The 17341-nt window shown below is 45.1% G+C and overlaps 1 protein-coding gene across 1 annotated transcript in view; it reads left to right on the forward strand.

Annotated features, from left to right (window-relative positions):
- FRYL (FRY like transcription coactivator) overlaps positions 1-17341 on the forward strand; it is a 132098-nt gene that overhangs the window by 18269 nt on the left and 96488 nt on the right. The window contains exon 2 of the mRNA XM_070948879.1: positions 16615-16814. Coding sequence (XP_070804980.1) covers positions 16615-16814 — 200 coding nt within the window. The remainder of the gene's footprint in view (positions 1-16614; positions 16815-17341) is intronic.

Here is a 17341-nt window from a genome sequence, read left to right on the forward strand (position 1 = left end):
TATAATTTGAGTTAAACATATCATCATTGCAGAGTCATTCTTTGCAAGTTATTTACTCTGGACGACCAGTATATGATTATTGAAGCAACAGAGGTTCTTTTAACATAAGGGTTTTTTTTTGCTTGTAAACAGCCTAAACTGATAAATAAACAAGACTTCTTGGCCTTTCAATTGGCTAAGCATCCCTGAATAATACAGGCTGAGAGAATTCCTATACCAGTGATGGCTAACCTTTTTGCTGTTGCATACCAAAAGTGGGGGTCGCGTGGGGGGTCGTGTGTGCGTGTGCCCACTTCCGTAATTCAATCTGCCCCACCCTCCCGCGCATGCGCATGTGACCCCCCCCACTTCCCCCTGCTTTTGACACACGATGGCGGTACCCATCACGTGCCAAAAGGACGTGATGGGTAGGCCCGTTTTTTTCCGGAGTGCTGCTCCCACTGTCCATGGCTGGGATGTTCACTTCAGATCTTGACAATAACTGAGTGAGAGCTGTTAAACTCTCCCTGCTAGGACACGCCTCCAGTCCCATGATCCTCCAGTCTATCACTCAGTTACTGGCAAGAACTGACGTGAATTTCAGAGCTGTGCAATTTTAGGGCTATTTAGGCCTTAATCTTAAAATTTTAGTTCTCTCCCTGACCCTTCTCGTTAGGCTTTTATTTCTTTATTTTGATTATTTCTTTTGTTCGTGTCTTCGGTGATCCCAGCTATCTCCTTTCGGGCTGCGGTTGCGTGTGGTGAGTCTGTCGGGCCGCCCACGCTTGGAGCGTTGCAGCCGCCGGATTCCGACTCCTCGGGGCGGATCCGGCAAACTTCTGTGGCCGCGAGCGAGGGGCTGAGCGTGCAGGCTTGTCGCTCTCCCCGCTATTTTCAGGGCGCCAGCGGCGGCTTCGGGGCAGCGTCACACTGTGAGTGCGCTCCCCGTTTGTCTGATTTCTGTCGGCGGCGTGAGGCAAGACTTTGGCGCGCAGGCTTGCCGCCTCTCAATCGCCGCTCGTTTGCACATTCGGAGGAGCGTCATCTTAAGGTGCGCCCTCCGCTCGGCTGTGCTTTTCCTCCGGCCAGGTCTGCCACGTTCCGGCGGGCTTCTGGACACCGGATCACCAGGCTTGGGCTTACGGCAGCAGCGGGCGCCATTTTGAAGGTCCTGTGGAGTGCCCGCCATTTTCCCTGATCTCTGAGCCGCCATTCTTCGACAGTTGAGGGGGCGGAGTTTGGCCCTTTGGAGGTTTGGACCTTACAGCAGGCAGACAGCCTGAGACTGCAGTTTGATCTTGGCTTGTAGTTCTTAGCCTTCACCTGGACTTTTCATCTCTTCTGTATATAGTTATATCCTTTTAAAAAAAAAAAAAAAAGAAGGACAGTTTTGGAATCGATTTGTTACTTACCTACTCTTGTTGACTTTAAAAAAAAAAAAAATTAAATACATTAATAATAATAACATATATTTCTGGAATCAAAGAACAAGGACAGTTGGCACCCGTGGGCTACATCCTTGTCCCTAGCCTATCATACCTACCTGCCAGTCCCGTGCCTCCTTGGTCGGCCTGAGCAAATTGTCAACATGGCTGACCATGCATTATCCTCGGATTCTGAGCCTGACCACAGTCCGCCACACAGTCCAGCCAAGCGGGCCAAAAAGGCATCCAAGAAACGCTCCATGTCTTCCAGCCACACTTCTAGGAAGTCGAAAGCTTCCAAAGGTTTGGACAGAGACGCTCAACGCCGTCATAATGCACTTGAGAAGCAATGGGACAAAGCAAGGTTGGCGGCTGTGGCAGAAGTGGGCCTTGGCACAAGCGCATCTCTTCACAAACCAGTCGTTCGGGACTATTTGTCTTCGGGTTCCCCAGCCTCATCTCCAGAGAGGAATGTCATTCCGGCTGCGCCTCACGCCCACCAGTTACACCTTGTCAAGGGTGTCTCTCAATCACTGCCAGATGTCTCTAGGGCGGGAATCTCTTCCTCCCAGAGACCGGTCTGTCACCCACCTGAGGCCACGTTTACCCCTACTGCAGCTGGTCTTCGGGGTCCCGATGGGGCGCTCGCTCCGTCACCTATGGACATGCAAGCATTCTTCGCCTCTGCATTCTCTTCGTTTTTGGCTGCCGGAATGCAACAAGCGTCCCTGCCTCCACCAGCCCCTTCCTCGGCTCGCCCCGTTCAACTGGGTCATCAGGTTGCCTCGACCCGAGCTGATAGGAAACAATCTGCCTCCTCCTCTCGGGCTGAATCTGACCATGGTGAAGAATGCCCAGAGGATATCGAATTTTCGGACGATGAGGACTTACCACCGGATTCCCCAGCTTTCACGGGGTTGTTCCGTCCGTCAATGTTTAAATCGCTACTGCACAAGGCTCGCCTTACCACCAATTTGAACACACCTGGCGTGGAACCGTCTGGCGCTAATGCGTCTGCGGGCCCCCACGATGCGTTATTTATGTCCGCCAAACCAGACAAGGAGGTGATCCCGTGCCCGCGCCTGTTCCTAGACGTTCTCCAATCACCTTGGGGGCAACCCGGGTCGCTGACATCGCCCAGTACCCTTGACCGGAAGCTGTACTGTACTGCACCCGAATTAGAGGATCTCCTGACCCTTCCCACTGTAGATCCACCTGTGGCGTCTTTGGCCTCTAACTCATTAGTATCTACTGACTCTCTAGACGGTCTTAAGTCAGAGGACCGCAGAGCTGAGCTAGCCTTCCGGAGGTCCCACCAAGCGGTCGCCTGGGCAATCAGGACGGCGACCGCTACTTCCTTCTTCAATAGAGCCACGCTGATTTGGCTGAAACAACTCCAACAGAGGCTGCCTCCGGAAGAGACTAGGCTTCACCAGGACATAAATAAGATCGTGGCTGCCACCGAGTATTCGGCGGATGCCTCGCTTAACTCGGTGAAGTTTGCGTCCCGGGCCTTGGCTTCATCTATCTCTTCCAGACGTTTATTCTGGTTCCGACATTGGAGGGCGGACCTCAAGGCCAAATGGAGGCTGGCATCGGCTTCATATAAGGCACCAAATTTGTTTGGACCTGCTCTGGACCCGCTTCTGGTAGAGGATCGTGACAAGCATAAGATCCTCCCGACGGCATACCGACGCACGGAGAGGAGGTACACTCCCTACAGCCAGCGCCCATCCTTTCGCCCCTTTCAAGGTTCGGGGGGCTCATTCTCACGCAGGCCCTCTTTCACCAGCCCTGACAGGGCACAGGGGAGAGACTCCTTTCGTGACCGGAGCAAGTTCCAGCCACAATCGAAACGCCCCTTTCGTGGATCCAACTTTAGGCAGTCTCGCAGGGGCAAATGACTCGCCCCTCACAGGGCCCATAGGAGGGAGACTTCAATTGTTCCATCACCAGTGGGCCCTTTCGACCAAGGACTCTTGGGTACTCCGTACCATCTCTTCTGGTCTCTCTATCGACTTTATCGGAGCTCCGCCGAGTCGCTTCGTCCCCTGCCCAGTTCCTACGTCTGTGGAGCGGCACCAACTGATGCTGCAGGAGATAGCCCATCTGTTGAGCATCGATGCAATAGAACCGGTCCCCCATTCGGAACAAGGATCGGGTTTCTATTCGACTTTCTTTCTTGTCCCAAAGAACTCAGGGGGCTGGCGCGGTATCCTGAACTTAAAGCTCCTGAACCTGTCGGTGGAGTACCGCAGGTTCAAGATGCATTCACTTCGGTCGATACTAGCGGGGGTTCGATCTGGAGACTTGCTCCAATCGGTGGACCTGAAAGAAGCCTACCTGCATGTTCCAGTTCACCCTCTCCAGAGACGCTTCCTGAGGTTCGAGTACGGCGGGAGGTACTTCCAGTACCGGGCGATGCCGTTCGGCCTCTCCTCCGCCCCTCGCACCTTCACCAAACTCGTGGCTGTGGTGGCTGCCTCACTCCGAATTCAATCGGTGCGAGTGATGTGCTATCTCGACGATGTCTTGATACTATCTTCATCTCCAGATCAAGCATCGCGCGACCGGGCCCTCGTCCTGGACACGTTCCAACGCCACGGGTTCTCGATAAATCTGGAAAAGAGCCACCTCGTGCCAGTTACCAGTCTGCTTCACCTCGGAGCCCTGATCGATTCGGTCAAAGGACAGGTTTTTCTTTCACCAGACAGGGTTCAAAGCATCTCCGACCTGATCCGACAAATTCTACCACTGGAGAAGGTACCGCTCTCGCTCCTATCACAACTGCTGGGGAAAATGGTGTCCTGCTACAACGTCGTTCCGTGGGCACGCAGACACTCCCGGGCGTTACAGTGGTTTCTCCTGCCCTTCCAACGATCGGGCTCTGCCAACTCGAGTCTCCGGGTGTCCTTGCCTCCCCAGACACGCCTGTCGATGTCCTGGTGGATCTCACCTGCCATTCTACAGGGCTGCGACTTCACAGAGCCGGACAGGCTGACCTTAACGTCGGACGCCAGCCTACGAGGTTGGGGAGCACATCTGGGCAACCTTGTGACTCAGGGTCAGTGGTCCGCGACGGAGAGCCGCTGCAGCATAAATCTGCTCGAGCTAAGGGCAGTGAGGTTGGCGCTTTGTCACTTCCAGAAGTCGGTGGAGGGTCGACACATTTTGATCCTTACCGACAACACCGCGGCAAAGGCGCATATAAACAAGGAGGGAGGCACAAGGTCAAAGTCACTAATGTTCGAGGCGGAACATCTGTTCCACTGGGCGGAACGTCATCTACGGTCGATAAAGGCGGAACACATCTCGGGTGTGGACAATGTCCGAGCCGACTGGCTAAGCAGGGAACGGATAGACCCAGCGGAGTGGCAACTCCAACCCCGCCTGTTTCAAGAAATCTGCCAGAGGTTCGGCACTCCGATGATCGACTTGTTTGCCTCACGAATGAACGCTCAACTGCCACGCTTCATATCCCGCTACCCAGACCCGTCGGCGGAGGACCGCGACGCCCTGAGGTGCAAGTGGCCGGTAGGCCTCCTATACGCATTTCCCCCCATCCCTCTACTGTCACGAGTCGTGAGGAAATTGCTGAAGGAACAGGCGGACCTGATCCTGGTGGCTCCCAATTGGCCACGCAGGGCCTGGTACGCAGACCTTCTCTCTCTCTCCGTGTCTCCGCCCTGGGTGATTCCGCCCGCCCAAGTAGTCCTGCTCCAAGGGGCCGTCTGTCATCCGGAGCCCCAATGGCTCCACTTGGCCGTTTGGCGTTTGAGCGCGTGCTCCTAAAAAAGTCACATCTGTCAGACGGAGTTGTCAAGATTATTCAGGCTGCTAGACGCCCGTCCACTTGCCGTATCTACGAGGCTTCCTGGAGATCCTTCTGCGCTTGGGGGGCTTCGAGGCATGTGGATCCCACCTCAGCGACGGTGGAGGAGGTCTTAGAATTCCTGCATTCCGGCCTTCAGAAAGGTCTGGCCCCGGCGACTCTGAGGCGACAAACTGCGGCCTTGTCTACCGTTTTAAAGTGTCCTCCCTACGACTCTCTTTCACGACACCCGCTCATCAGGGGTTTCCTTCACGGCGCGACCAATCTCTGCCCGCCACAGGTCCACAGATACCCTTCCTGGGATCTCACTCTGGTGCTTCGGGCCCTGACAGTTCCTCCATTTGAACCTATTAGGACAGCTACGCTAAAACATCTGTCATTTAAGATAACATTCCTGTTGGCTATCACTTCCGCCCGTCGGGTGTCGGAGATCTCAGCGCTCTCTATTCGGGAGGACCTCTGTCTTTTCCGTGACAGTGTGGTGGTTCTCAGGCTTGACCCTACGTTCCTTCCGAAAGTAAATACTCCCTTTCACCGGGCCCAGGAATTATCCTTGCCTGACTTCTGTCCAGCTCCGAAGAACTCTGCGGAACGACGCTGGCATAAACTCGACGTTAAGCGGGCTCTGCGTATCTATCTACGTCGGACCTCGTCATTTCGTAAAACGGAGGCCCTGCTGGTCTCCTTCCATCCTGCCTCGATGGGACAAAAGATCTCTGCGGCTACAGTCAGCAGGTGGCTCAAGGCGTGTATCTCATTGACGTATGAGTTGTCGGGACGGCCTGTTCCAGGTAGGATCCTACCACACTCCACCCGCAGCGCGGCTACCTCCACTGCGTGGGCGACACAAGCCTCGGTGGAAGAGATTTGCCGGGCTGCGACGTGGTCCTCTGTGTCACAGTTTATTCGTCACTATCGGATTGACTCATATGCTTCTTCGGACGCTGCCTTCGGGCGCCGAATACTACAGAGGGTAGCCTTGGACACGGGTTCGGGGCATCCAGTCTCCCACCCTGGTACTTGAGCTTGGGTATGTCCCAGCCATGGACAGTGGGAGCAGCACTCCGGAAAACGGACGTTGTCTTACCTGAACGTCCCTTTTAGGAGTGCTGCGACCACTGTCCATTCCCTCCCTTGTTTGTGTGTTATTCCACTGTTGCAGTTTCTTTCAGACTGTCTGCCGTGTTTCCAGTTCCCGTGTTTGGATTGACTGTTGGACCTTTCTCCTGGAGTCTTGCTGTGTCTTCGTGATAGACTGGAGGATCATGGGACTGGAGGCGTGTCCTAGCAGGGAGAGTTTAACAGCTCTCACTCAGTTATTGTCAAGATCTGAAGTGAACATCCCAGCCATGGACAGTGGTCGCAGCACTCCTAAAAGGGACGTTCAGGTAAGACAACGTCCGTTCCACTTCCCCAGGCTCCAGAGGCTTTCTAGGAGTCTGGGGAGGGCAAAAACAGCCTTCCCCATCTCCCTGGAGGCCTTCTGGAGGCTGGAAACAGCCAGTTTCCTGACTTCCAGTGGGACCGGAAGGCCTGAAAATCAGTTGGCCGGTGCGCTCTGGAGCTTCGCTAGGGCAACCTGTGCCATAGGTTTGCCATCACGATCCTATACCATATAACTTGATCTTTCAAGAATAGTGCAATTCAATTTAAGATTAATTCCAAAATTATATTCACTACAAATAGTTTCTTAATCAAGAATTCTTCTATATTCTTCTATCTAAACCTCATCCCATTGCACCTTCTAGGCCGCCACTCAAGAGTGCTGTTCTTCTCTGGGAAAAGAGGTAGAAGTGATTATCTCCTGAAGAATAATGACTCTGACAACTCAGAATCAGATAACCCAGAGCTCAGGCAAGGTTGTTGTGGGGAAAATAGGAGGAAGAAGGTGTTTTGGATATATTTGCCAACTTCAGTTATTTGTAAAAGTAGTAAAGGTGACATACAAAATTAATTAATTAATTTCTCCAAATGACCTCTGTAGCAGTTTCCACTATTTGATCAAGGTAATGTACAGGTAGTCCTTGAGTTATGAATGTAATGCCTATTATAGTAGCAAGTCATGACAGTTGTAAAGTGAGTTAGTCGTATAATCAATCCAGTTTCACAACCATTTTAAAAACAAAACTTAAAATGCAGTTATGTGATTGTGGGTCACTGAAAATGGCCATTAATATGGCCCAGTTGCTGAGTGTCCAAAGTAGAGCAGTGTGACTGGGGCAGGGCGGGGGAAGGGAGAGTATGATGTTGGAACTTTGAATCCATGTCATAAGTAGCGCCCAGGTAGGTCCATTAAAACTTTGAACAGTCACTAAACGACCAGTTGGAAGTTGAGGACTACCTATATATTATTTTTTTTTCTAGCGGATTTCAATGTTTTTTCTTGACTAGTACTGAATAATGAGGCTTTAATGATTTACTTATAAATATGGGAAGATCAGAGGTTTTTTTATTGCATTTTAGAGAAAATGGTCAGCTATTAAAATTAAGAGGAGATAAAGAGAAGGAATTGGAACATCATTTGAAGGGATTAAAGATTAAAATTTTCAATATGTTGTTTCTCGTAGCTCGTTCCTAATTGAATTTTTCTTAAGATTGAATGGCGCGCAACGATGGTGTTCGCAGCATTCCACAGTCATAGTATCATTGGATCATAGAACCGGAAGGGACTTTAGAGGTCTTTTAATCCAACTCGCTGCCCAAGGCATCCCAGACAAATGACTAACCAATCTTTTCTTAAACACCTCCAGTGATGGAGTATCTACAGCTCCATGAGGCAAGCTATTCCACTGATTAATTCTTAGTGTCAGAGAATTTCTGCTTAATTCTAGATTGGATCTGTCTTTAACAAGAGAGACTCTTTAACAGTCACCTGATCACCATTTGCAACCTTCACTGCTGGCTTCTGACAACCAAAATCAATGGGAGGCTGGCAGGAATGTGCAAGTTGTGTTACATTTGCTTAACAACGAATTCCCAGTTCCACTAATTAAGGACTACCTGTATTTAGTGAGCATATTTTACTTAAACTACATGATTTGCGAGACCGCCTGCTGCTACCGATAACCTCCCACCGGCCAATACGCTCTCACAGAGAGGGCCTCCTCGGGGTGCCGTCGGTCAGGCAATGTCGGCTGGCGGCCCCCAGGGGGCGAGCCTTCTCTGTGGGGGCACCCGCCCTGTGGAATGAGCTGCCTCCTGGAATACGATTGATCCCGGACCTCCGGACCTTCCGTAAAGCCCTGAAGACGTTTTTATTTCATCAAGCCGGCCTAGCCTAAATGGTTTTTTAATTGGGATTTTAAATTTTATGGATTTGGGGTTTTAAATTTGGGTAGCCAATGATTTAATTCTTTTAATTATCTTAACTTTTGCATTTGTATGTTTTTTAATTTTGGCTGTTCACCGCCCTGAGTCCCTTCTGGGAGAAGGGCGGTATACAAATTAAATTAATAAATAAATAAATAAATAAAATGATTTCTCTACTTGTAACTCTACATTCTATTTCTCTAAATTTATAACTATTTACAATGTGTAGCAATAGCACTTAGACTTATATACCGTTTCATAGTGCTTTACAGCCCTCTCTAAGTAGTTTACAGAGTCAGCATATATCCTCCATCAGTCAGGGTCCTCATTTTACGGACCTTGGAAGGATGGAAAGTTGAGTCAACCTTGAGCCGGTCACCGAAGTACTGGCAGTGGGTAGAATCAGCCTGTAATAGTGCATTTCACTCCCAGCCCCAGCAGCTTCCAAGCAACTTTTCTTTGATCGCCTTTGCTACTTAGCTGGCCTGTGTTGCTGTTCTGTACTGCATGATACTGAAATAAAACTTACTTTATTTTTGGCTCTATATTTCATGGGAACATGTCATTGCTGTCGCAGTTGCTTGGTTGGAACTGTTGCCACATCTTCTACTTTTGGCTGTTGCTGGGTTGGGATTGCTCTGTTGCTGTGGCCTCTCAGCTGGTCACTGGAGGGATTGGATAGATTGCCTGTTGTTGGGCAGGCATTGTTGAGGAAGTTTTGTTTCATTGCACAGTGATTAGAATGCCATTCTGCAGGCTACTTCTGCTGACTGCCGGCCGCCAGCAGTTTGACAGTTCGAATCTCACCAGGCTCAAGTTTGACTCAGCCTGCCATCCTTCTGAGGTCGGTAAAACAAGGACCCAGATTGTTGGGGGCAATATGCTGACTCTGTAAACCTTAGAGAGGGCTGCAAAGCACTGTGAAGCGATATATAAATCTAAGTGCTATTGCTGTTGAAGGCATGGTCAACAGCGAGAGCAGAAAATTGGATGGTTTGGCTGCAAAAACTTAAATCAGCATAGCTATTTATTATGTTTGTACAAGAAACTCCATAATTTTTAATGGGAAGTGACCAATATCAAGATTATCCAAGTTTTCCAGATGGAGGTGGCAAGCTTTGCTGAGAAGAGTTACATTTTGTTCATAGTACACCTTAGTTAACCAAGAGGGATGGCAATCTCAATTGTGTTTTGCCATTATGCATTGTACTAGGGCTTTGGAAGCAGAATCTAGGATAGAGGGCTTTGCCTTTTGATAAGGATGAACTGTTTTGCGCAGAGATCCTCAGTAGTTCCTTTTGGATGTTGTTATCACACTTTTAATCAGGGGCTTGGTACTGTGCTCTTACTCTGATGTATTTAGTCTACAGCTCCTGCTGACGTTTTTCACCACAGTGTATTTCCACATCCATCATTTGGTGACTAGTTTGATTCCAAGGTATGAGGTCACTACTGTATAACAGAGTGTCCAAAACTATCACATGGAATTTTGAAATAGCCTTCTGCTGAATTACAGAGCAGTTTTAGAACTGTGCTAGGAAATCTGTCTCCTTTTGCTAAAAGAGCCAATAATGAGAACCATAATGTCAATTTCTATTCAAGGTACATTGAAATTCATCATCTTTTTGAATTCTATTTTATAATCTGATGCTGGTACATCTTGCAGTCTATGTAGAATCCCACACTTCTTGGTTAATATAGTAATTATGATGTGTGATTATTCCAGGGGTGAAATGTAAAATTTGTTACTATCGGTTCTGTGGGCGTGGCTTGGTGGGGGCTGTAATGTGACTGGGTGGGCATGGCCTTTTTTTTTTTTTTTTTAACTTTTCAAAGCATTTTTTCTAATGCTTTGAAAAGCCTCTCTGCCGATCAGGCAACTCAGCTGGGATCGTCAGAGACTTTTCAAACCATTTTTTTTTACCACCCCTGGCCAACAGGTTGCAGAAAAAAATGCTTTGAAAAGCCTCTGATGATCCCAGCTGAGCCGCGCGATCATCAGAGGCTTTTTTTTTTTTACTTTTAAAAGCATTTTTTCGTTGGAAGAGGCTGATGATCGCGCGGCTCAGCTGGGATCATCAGAGGCTTTTCAAAGCATTTTTTTCTGCAACCTGTTTTGTTATTAATGTCGTATTTGTCACATTTGTATGTGTATGTATGTGTATTTTGAGTGTTTATATATGTAATAAAAATTTATATTAAAAAAAGCCTCTGATGATTGTGCGGCTCAGCTGAGCATGGTGGGGAGGCGCAGGGATTTTTGCTACTGGTTCTCTGAACCACCCGCCGCCATCGCTACCGGATTGGGTGATCCGGTCTAAACCGGGAGCATTTCACCCCTGGATTATTCTCAGCTGTTATGTATTCTTTTTGTGTTGTAATTATTATTATTATTTTAATTTTGCTTGCTGCCTAGAGTCACTTGTCGAAGAGAAGGATTAGGGGGAATATAGTAGCTGGCTTCCAGTACTTGAGGGGCAGTCACAAAGAAGGCTTGTTCTTTAGGGCACCAGAAGGCAGGATAAGAAGTAATGGGTGGAAACTTATCTAAGAGAGATCCAATCTAAGAGAAATGTTCTGACTGTGAGAGCAGTCAATCAGTGGAATAGCTTGACTCCTGGGGTTGTGGGTGTTTCATCACTGGAGGATAGATTAGACCAGAGCGATCAAACTCTCAGGCCACGGGCTGGCTGCGTCGCATGCTGGTCACGCCCCCGCCCAGTTTAGTGAAGGGGGAAAAAGTCCCAATACATCATGTGACACTGCCATGATGACATGAGTTTGACACCCCCGGACTAGACAACCATTTGACTGGGATGGTATAAGGCTCCTGCTTGAACAGATGGTTGGACTAAAACAGGGATGTCAAACTCAAGGCCCGGGGCCAGATCTGGCCCACAGGGTGCTTAGATCTGGCTCGTGGGGCCGCCTCGGAAACAACAAAGGATTGCCCTGCGGTGCCTCTGCCAGCAAAAATGGCGCTCGGGAGGGCTGCAAGCGGGTCCTCCCGAGCTCCGTTTTTGCTGGCAGAGAGTTGCAGGAGGCTGTCACAGCCGAAAACAAAGCTCAGGAGCCCATTTTCTCTGAATGGGCACTCAGGCCAATACAGGCACCCCTGACACGAGTGACATTGAGCTGGCTACGCCCACTCCAGTCCCTCAAGGTCAAACCCAACCCTGATGCGGCCCTCAATGAAATCGAGTTTGACACCCCTGGACTAGAAGATCTCCCAAGTCCTTCCAGCCCTGTGATTCTATGAATCCTGTTATATCTTAGGCAGGGTGGATTTGATTTAAATCGAGTCAATTTAAATTATGATTTAAATCACTAGTAAAAAAGACTTGATTTAAATCAACTCGATTTAAATCATAATTTTTAAAGAGCAACTGTCATCTCTGCTACTCCTTTGACCCACTGTTGACTCACCGATAGTCCCAGTATTGCAGAATATACAGCCTCCTGCTACATAACTAAGCTCCATTTCATGCTGAATAAACTAAATTATTTATGTATCTTAAATAGAAAACTATCTTACGACAGATTTTTACCCCAAAAGATTTTTATTAAAATAAATTCAATAAAAATAAAAAAAAACTGATTTAAATCAAAAAAATCTGATTTTTTTGATTTTTTTTTTAAAAAATCATTGATTTTTATCCACCCTGATCTTAGGCAATCTCTTCTGTGTCAGGAGAGGTGTAATCCATTGGCTACAAGGAAACGCAACATCTACTGGGATTTGGCCAATTGCCTCTTCATCACCGTTTGATGTTTTTGACAGCCTCAATAGTTGTGAATTATTGTTGACTTACCAAGATTATCTATGCTTCTCAAAAGATTGCTGACCTGGCATTTCTTCACTGAGGAGAATTGCATCTCTTCATTATGATGGAGTTGCATCTCGCCACTGAGCCGATTTCTCTGGTCTCTTAAAAAAAAATCTTCCCTCGCTAAAGTTGAAATTTGCACAGCAGTGAATGTGGAAAAGGACAGTTTAATCCTCTCCAATGTTAAAATCCTCATGTTTTAGTTTTCAATTAATGTTGAAGCTTCTGCTACTAAGTTTTTTTAGATAAAAAAGTATATCTAAATTTGTATATCTAGGGACTGAACAAGTCGTGATGATTGCTGTTTATGTCATAGGCTTATTTAAAGAGAGAGTCTTTCTACGCATCTTAATCCATTTTTATAAGATTCAGTGTCCTACACTGGTGAATGAAATCTAAGTAAGTGTGGCCTTCTGTATGCTTGCTTGTTTGATTTATTCTTTTATTCTAGGATCTCATAACTCCCCCTCCTCCCATTTTTCCATTTTTTTTCTCCAGTGAGAAAAATTATTTAGCTGACAGTGAACCTTGTCCTTGATTCATTTGCAGTAGTTCATTTCCCTGAGCACATTGGCATTCAGAACTCCTAAATAGGTTTGTGGAAAATCACATTAATGGCCCATCTTATTGGTAAAAGGGAATAGGGGTGCAAAAAGTCAGATGATATTGCTATTCACAAGTCTTAGATTTAATTCATTCTTCTTGCTTCGCTTTCTGTCTAATGACCCTGGATTGACTCTACCTCTAGAATTGTAGCCATATCTTCACCATTGTTGTGATTCTCCATGCTTTCTTCTTGAATCAGATTTTTTAGTTGCTTTGTATCTGAGTTGCTCCTTGGACTGAGGGTCCTGTCAAGCATTGTGTGTCCAGGTTTGTTGCCTCTAGCAAAAACAGGTCTCTAACTATGTGTTTTTGAAAGTTAATGTTTTTATGATTGCAAAAGACTTCCTGCATTTCATTTTAAAGATTTGAGGCATGGGCATATAGGAGGTGAACTTCTACCTAGCATCACAAACGTTTCTTAGGTTTTATTGATGCAGTAATTATTTGTATGAGCCTGCTTGTTTGAACTACCTTCTGTTTGCAGTTATTAAGTCTTTTCTGTTCTTAAAAAAAATTCAATACAGATCTGCCACAATTACTTGCAAAGCAATATTGGTAGATCAGCACCTTGTCAGTATTTTTGACAGCAAAACAATTTCAGGCACAATTTATATTGAAAAGTCGTGTCTAATTCAGCAATTTGTTACCAATGTTGAATTGCAGTCATCGGTTTATTGCAGCAGTCACCATTTTTATCTGGGTTGGCAGAATCTCCTTATTCATCTCTGCTTCCTGGTTCTCATCAAATATATATTGAATAATGCTTATGTTGGCCTATGGAACAGCATCTTGAAAGTTTTGTGCAAAAGGAGTTGAAAATTTTTACTTGTTCTGTTTGAAAAGGGATTTTTTTTCTCCCTGTAGGAAAAGCTTTTCAGTTTGAAATGAGTGGATCCATAGCTTCACTTATCAGTTGCCACTTATCTGTTCTATCAGAGATAGAAAAATTACACTTCCAGATTTTCTGCCCCAATGCAGTCTGAATTTTCTTTAGGTTATTTGAATCAAGACAGAAGAATCACAGCTGCAAAGAAAAAGCATTCACCACCAATGGATATGAGTAAAGGAAGAGTTTAATGCTGTCCCTGCCCCCCCCCCTTTTTTTTCTTTTTTTTTTGTGGTCTTCAGTGCACCCAGGATTTCACCAGCAAATCTAATGCAAAATGCTGACTCACGGTAGGATAGTTTTTGGAACTTGGCTTTGTAATAAGGTAAAATAGGAGATGTAATAGAATCTTGATAGGGCTATAATAACAGAATCTTAATAACCTGCCAGCGTTTCCTTCTTATATGATGCAGGATCAAGGGTGTGTGGGTATGTGCGTGTACCATATTTTGAATCTCTTCTACTTAACCTCTTTCTCAAGATTTAGATTTCCTTTACTGTCTCTTATCTGTTAATGGCTTCCATGGGTGGAACCGTTTCTCAGGCTTCCCATCCATTGTTAGTTTGTTTTTGTGTTTCTTTGTTTTGTCCTTTTGGAACAAAAGGTACTGGATGTTGACTAGGCAGCAGTGTTTTGGTTTGGTATACTGTTCATGAGGATAGATATTTTGGGCTTTTGGAGTCTGCTTCTGGAAAATGAGGACTAGCTCACTCAGAGAGGAAATTATGCACAGTAGCAAAAGACTGACCCCTTTCAGTTTTTCAACCTGCCATCCACCGTTGCTGAGAATGAGATGGGTGGTCTCAACATTGAATAAACAGAAATAAATTTACTTATCCCTTTGATTTGTTGTACTGGAGAATTTGCCAGAGTTGAATCGCTCAATTCTGGGAACCAGGTGGCCATTTTGCTGGTATCTTGGCTGTTGGAGCTGGCAACATATAACATTAATTTTGCAGGGCCTGCAATTGGCTTCCAATTTAAGGTTCACCTGTAAAACCTTCATGACTAGACAACTGGTACCTGTAAGTCTGCCTCCACCAACTGAAATCAAACAAACACAGTGGATTCTCTGGGGAGCTTTTTTTTTTTTTTTTTTGCCCCACACTTTTAAGATGTATGCGGGAAATGAAATTGAAGGTGTGGCTTTTCTGGTTTGGTGCCAATGCTTTGAATTCCCCCCACCCCCGATTTCGTCCTTGTTGATTTCAGAAGGGACTCTTTTAATTTAAGAACTCTTACTGTATTTTATTTTTTTGTTCTTGTCTTCTCATTTGTTATTTTTAATTTTCAGAATTTTTATTGCAGTGGATATAAGCCAGCTAAATAAATTTTTAAAAATTACCAAGACAATGATGACTTACTTTGTTTCTTTGGCTGTCACTTCCCAAAGGAAAAAATATATATTATTTATTTATTTATTAATTAGTTTGACTTATATATGCCGCCCTTCTCTGGAGACTCAGGGCGGCTTACAATGCATTAAGCAATAGCCTTCATACTTTTTGTATATACCTGCTTAGTAGGGCTTTTTGCCTCCCCCCCCCCGAGCGATGTTCTATTTTATACAAAGTCAGCTTATTGCCCCCACAAACCGGGTCCTCATTTTACCTACCTCGAAAGGATGGAAGGCTGAGTCAACCTTGAGCCTGGTGAGAATTGAACTTGCAGTAATTGCAGGCAGCTGGCAGCTAAGTACTACTTTAACAGCAGTAGTTTAGTCCACTGGGCCACCAAGACTCTATAGTCTATTAGTTACAGAATAACAGAATTGGAAGGGACTTTGGAGGACTTCTTTTTTTTTTTTTTTTTTATTGAAAAAGTTTTCAAATACAAGTTTTTCCCCCTTTCCCCCCCTCTTCCCTAACCCCCCCTCACCACCCATCCCCCCCTGTGACTTCTTCTTCACAACAATAAGCTAATTCATAATTAATTACATAATATTTTACCATGCCCTTACTCACTCCTCAAAGTACTGACCCTTAGCATAATATTCTTACAACTCCGCTTTTCTCCGCTTTTCGCAATAATCTACCCTTTTTCTCCTCCCCCAAACTTATAAAATATTATTATTATTACAACAACATAACCTTTAATCTTTTATATATATTAATATAACATTTCAAAGCAGCCTTCTCCAGATTTAACATTTATTCAGTTCTATCCAATTCTTCCACTCCCCAAAATATATGACTTAAAAATCCTTTTTCTTAAACTAATCAATCACTAAACTAGCCTATTTCAACCCAGTTTCCTGCAAGATTACCATACACTACAATTCTCTTTGGAGGACTTCTTGTCCAACCCCCAGCTCAAGCAGAAAACCCTATGCCATTCTGGACAAATGACTGTCCAATCTCTTCTTTAAATCCTCCAATGATGGATCTCCCCAAAGGTAGAGGAAGAAGTATAGTTAGATAATCCCTAACATATCCTTGATAGTTTTTAATTGCTTTTCTGTTTTTACCGTGTGTATTGATAGCACAATAAGTACTGGAAAAAGAGCACCAACTGCCTATGTTTATCCCTGGTATCTTTGGTTTAGTTGCATATGGCCCCAATATCTGTCAGTTAGACTTATCCTTCATTGAATACATTTTTCTTATGCTTCAATTGGAAACCAACTGAGAACTTTCTCCTCTCCTAAAGGTCTTCCTTAAATTCTAACGTAAAATATTTTGTTGTTTGTAAAAAATGCTGATACTTTTGATTTACTTGATTATTAATGATCCATTTTTCTCTTCCTCTAGCATCAGCACAAGCCAGAAGCATTACTAAGCACAGAATTTCTCCCACCATCAATTCTACTTGGGAAAAGAGAAGCGTCATCATGTCTAATATTACCATTGATCCAGATGTCAAACCTGGTGAATATGTCATCAAGAGCCTCTTTACTGAGTTTGCTATTCAAGCTGAAAAGAAAATTGAAGTTGTAATGGCTGAACCTTTGGTGAGTTCTGTTATGCAGCCTTCTTTCAGTTTATGTTTTTCTTAAATTATTTAATCTTAATTTGAAAAAAAAATAGTGAAAAGCTGTAATACACAATGAAGCAATAGGAACAAAAGGTATTTTGATAATTGTATCTCATCAACTAAGATAATCAAGGCACAAAACTAAGCTTAATGATATGAACCCGTAAGAATATAATGCTATTAATGGCTATGATGAATTTCCAATTTGTCCCTTATTAATTAATGTTAAGTAATGTAATTAAATATTTTTAAAGTTGCACAGGGTACATATGAAACTGATTTTGTTCTTAAGTGTTCTTGCCCCTAATTTACGCATTGATATTTAATTTAGAATTGGCAGGATAGATACTAAAGAACAAGAATGCTAAAGGAGACACCAGGACAGCAACAACAATCTATCTAAATATTTCCAGTTCAAATGGAAATTTCTTATTTCTTAATAAAAAATAATTTATCTTCTCAGATCCCTGCCTGTATTTGACGGCTGGTTATGGGCAACGTAGC

Source organism: Pituophis catenifer, unplaced genomic scaffold (assembly GCF_029215685.1).
Source record: "Pituophis catenifer annectens isolate HBS135680 unplaced genomic scaffold, rPitCat1.0.hap2 SCAF_8, whole genome shotgun sequence".
In the NCBI taxonomy this organism is placed as follows: domain Eukaryota; kingdom Metazoa; phylum Chordata; class Lepidosauria; order Squamata; family Colubridae; genus Pituophis; species Pituophis catenifer.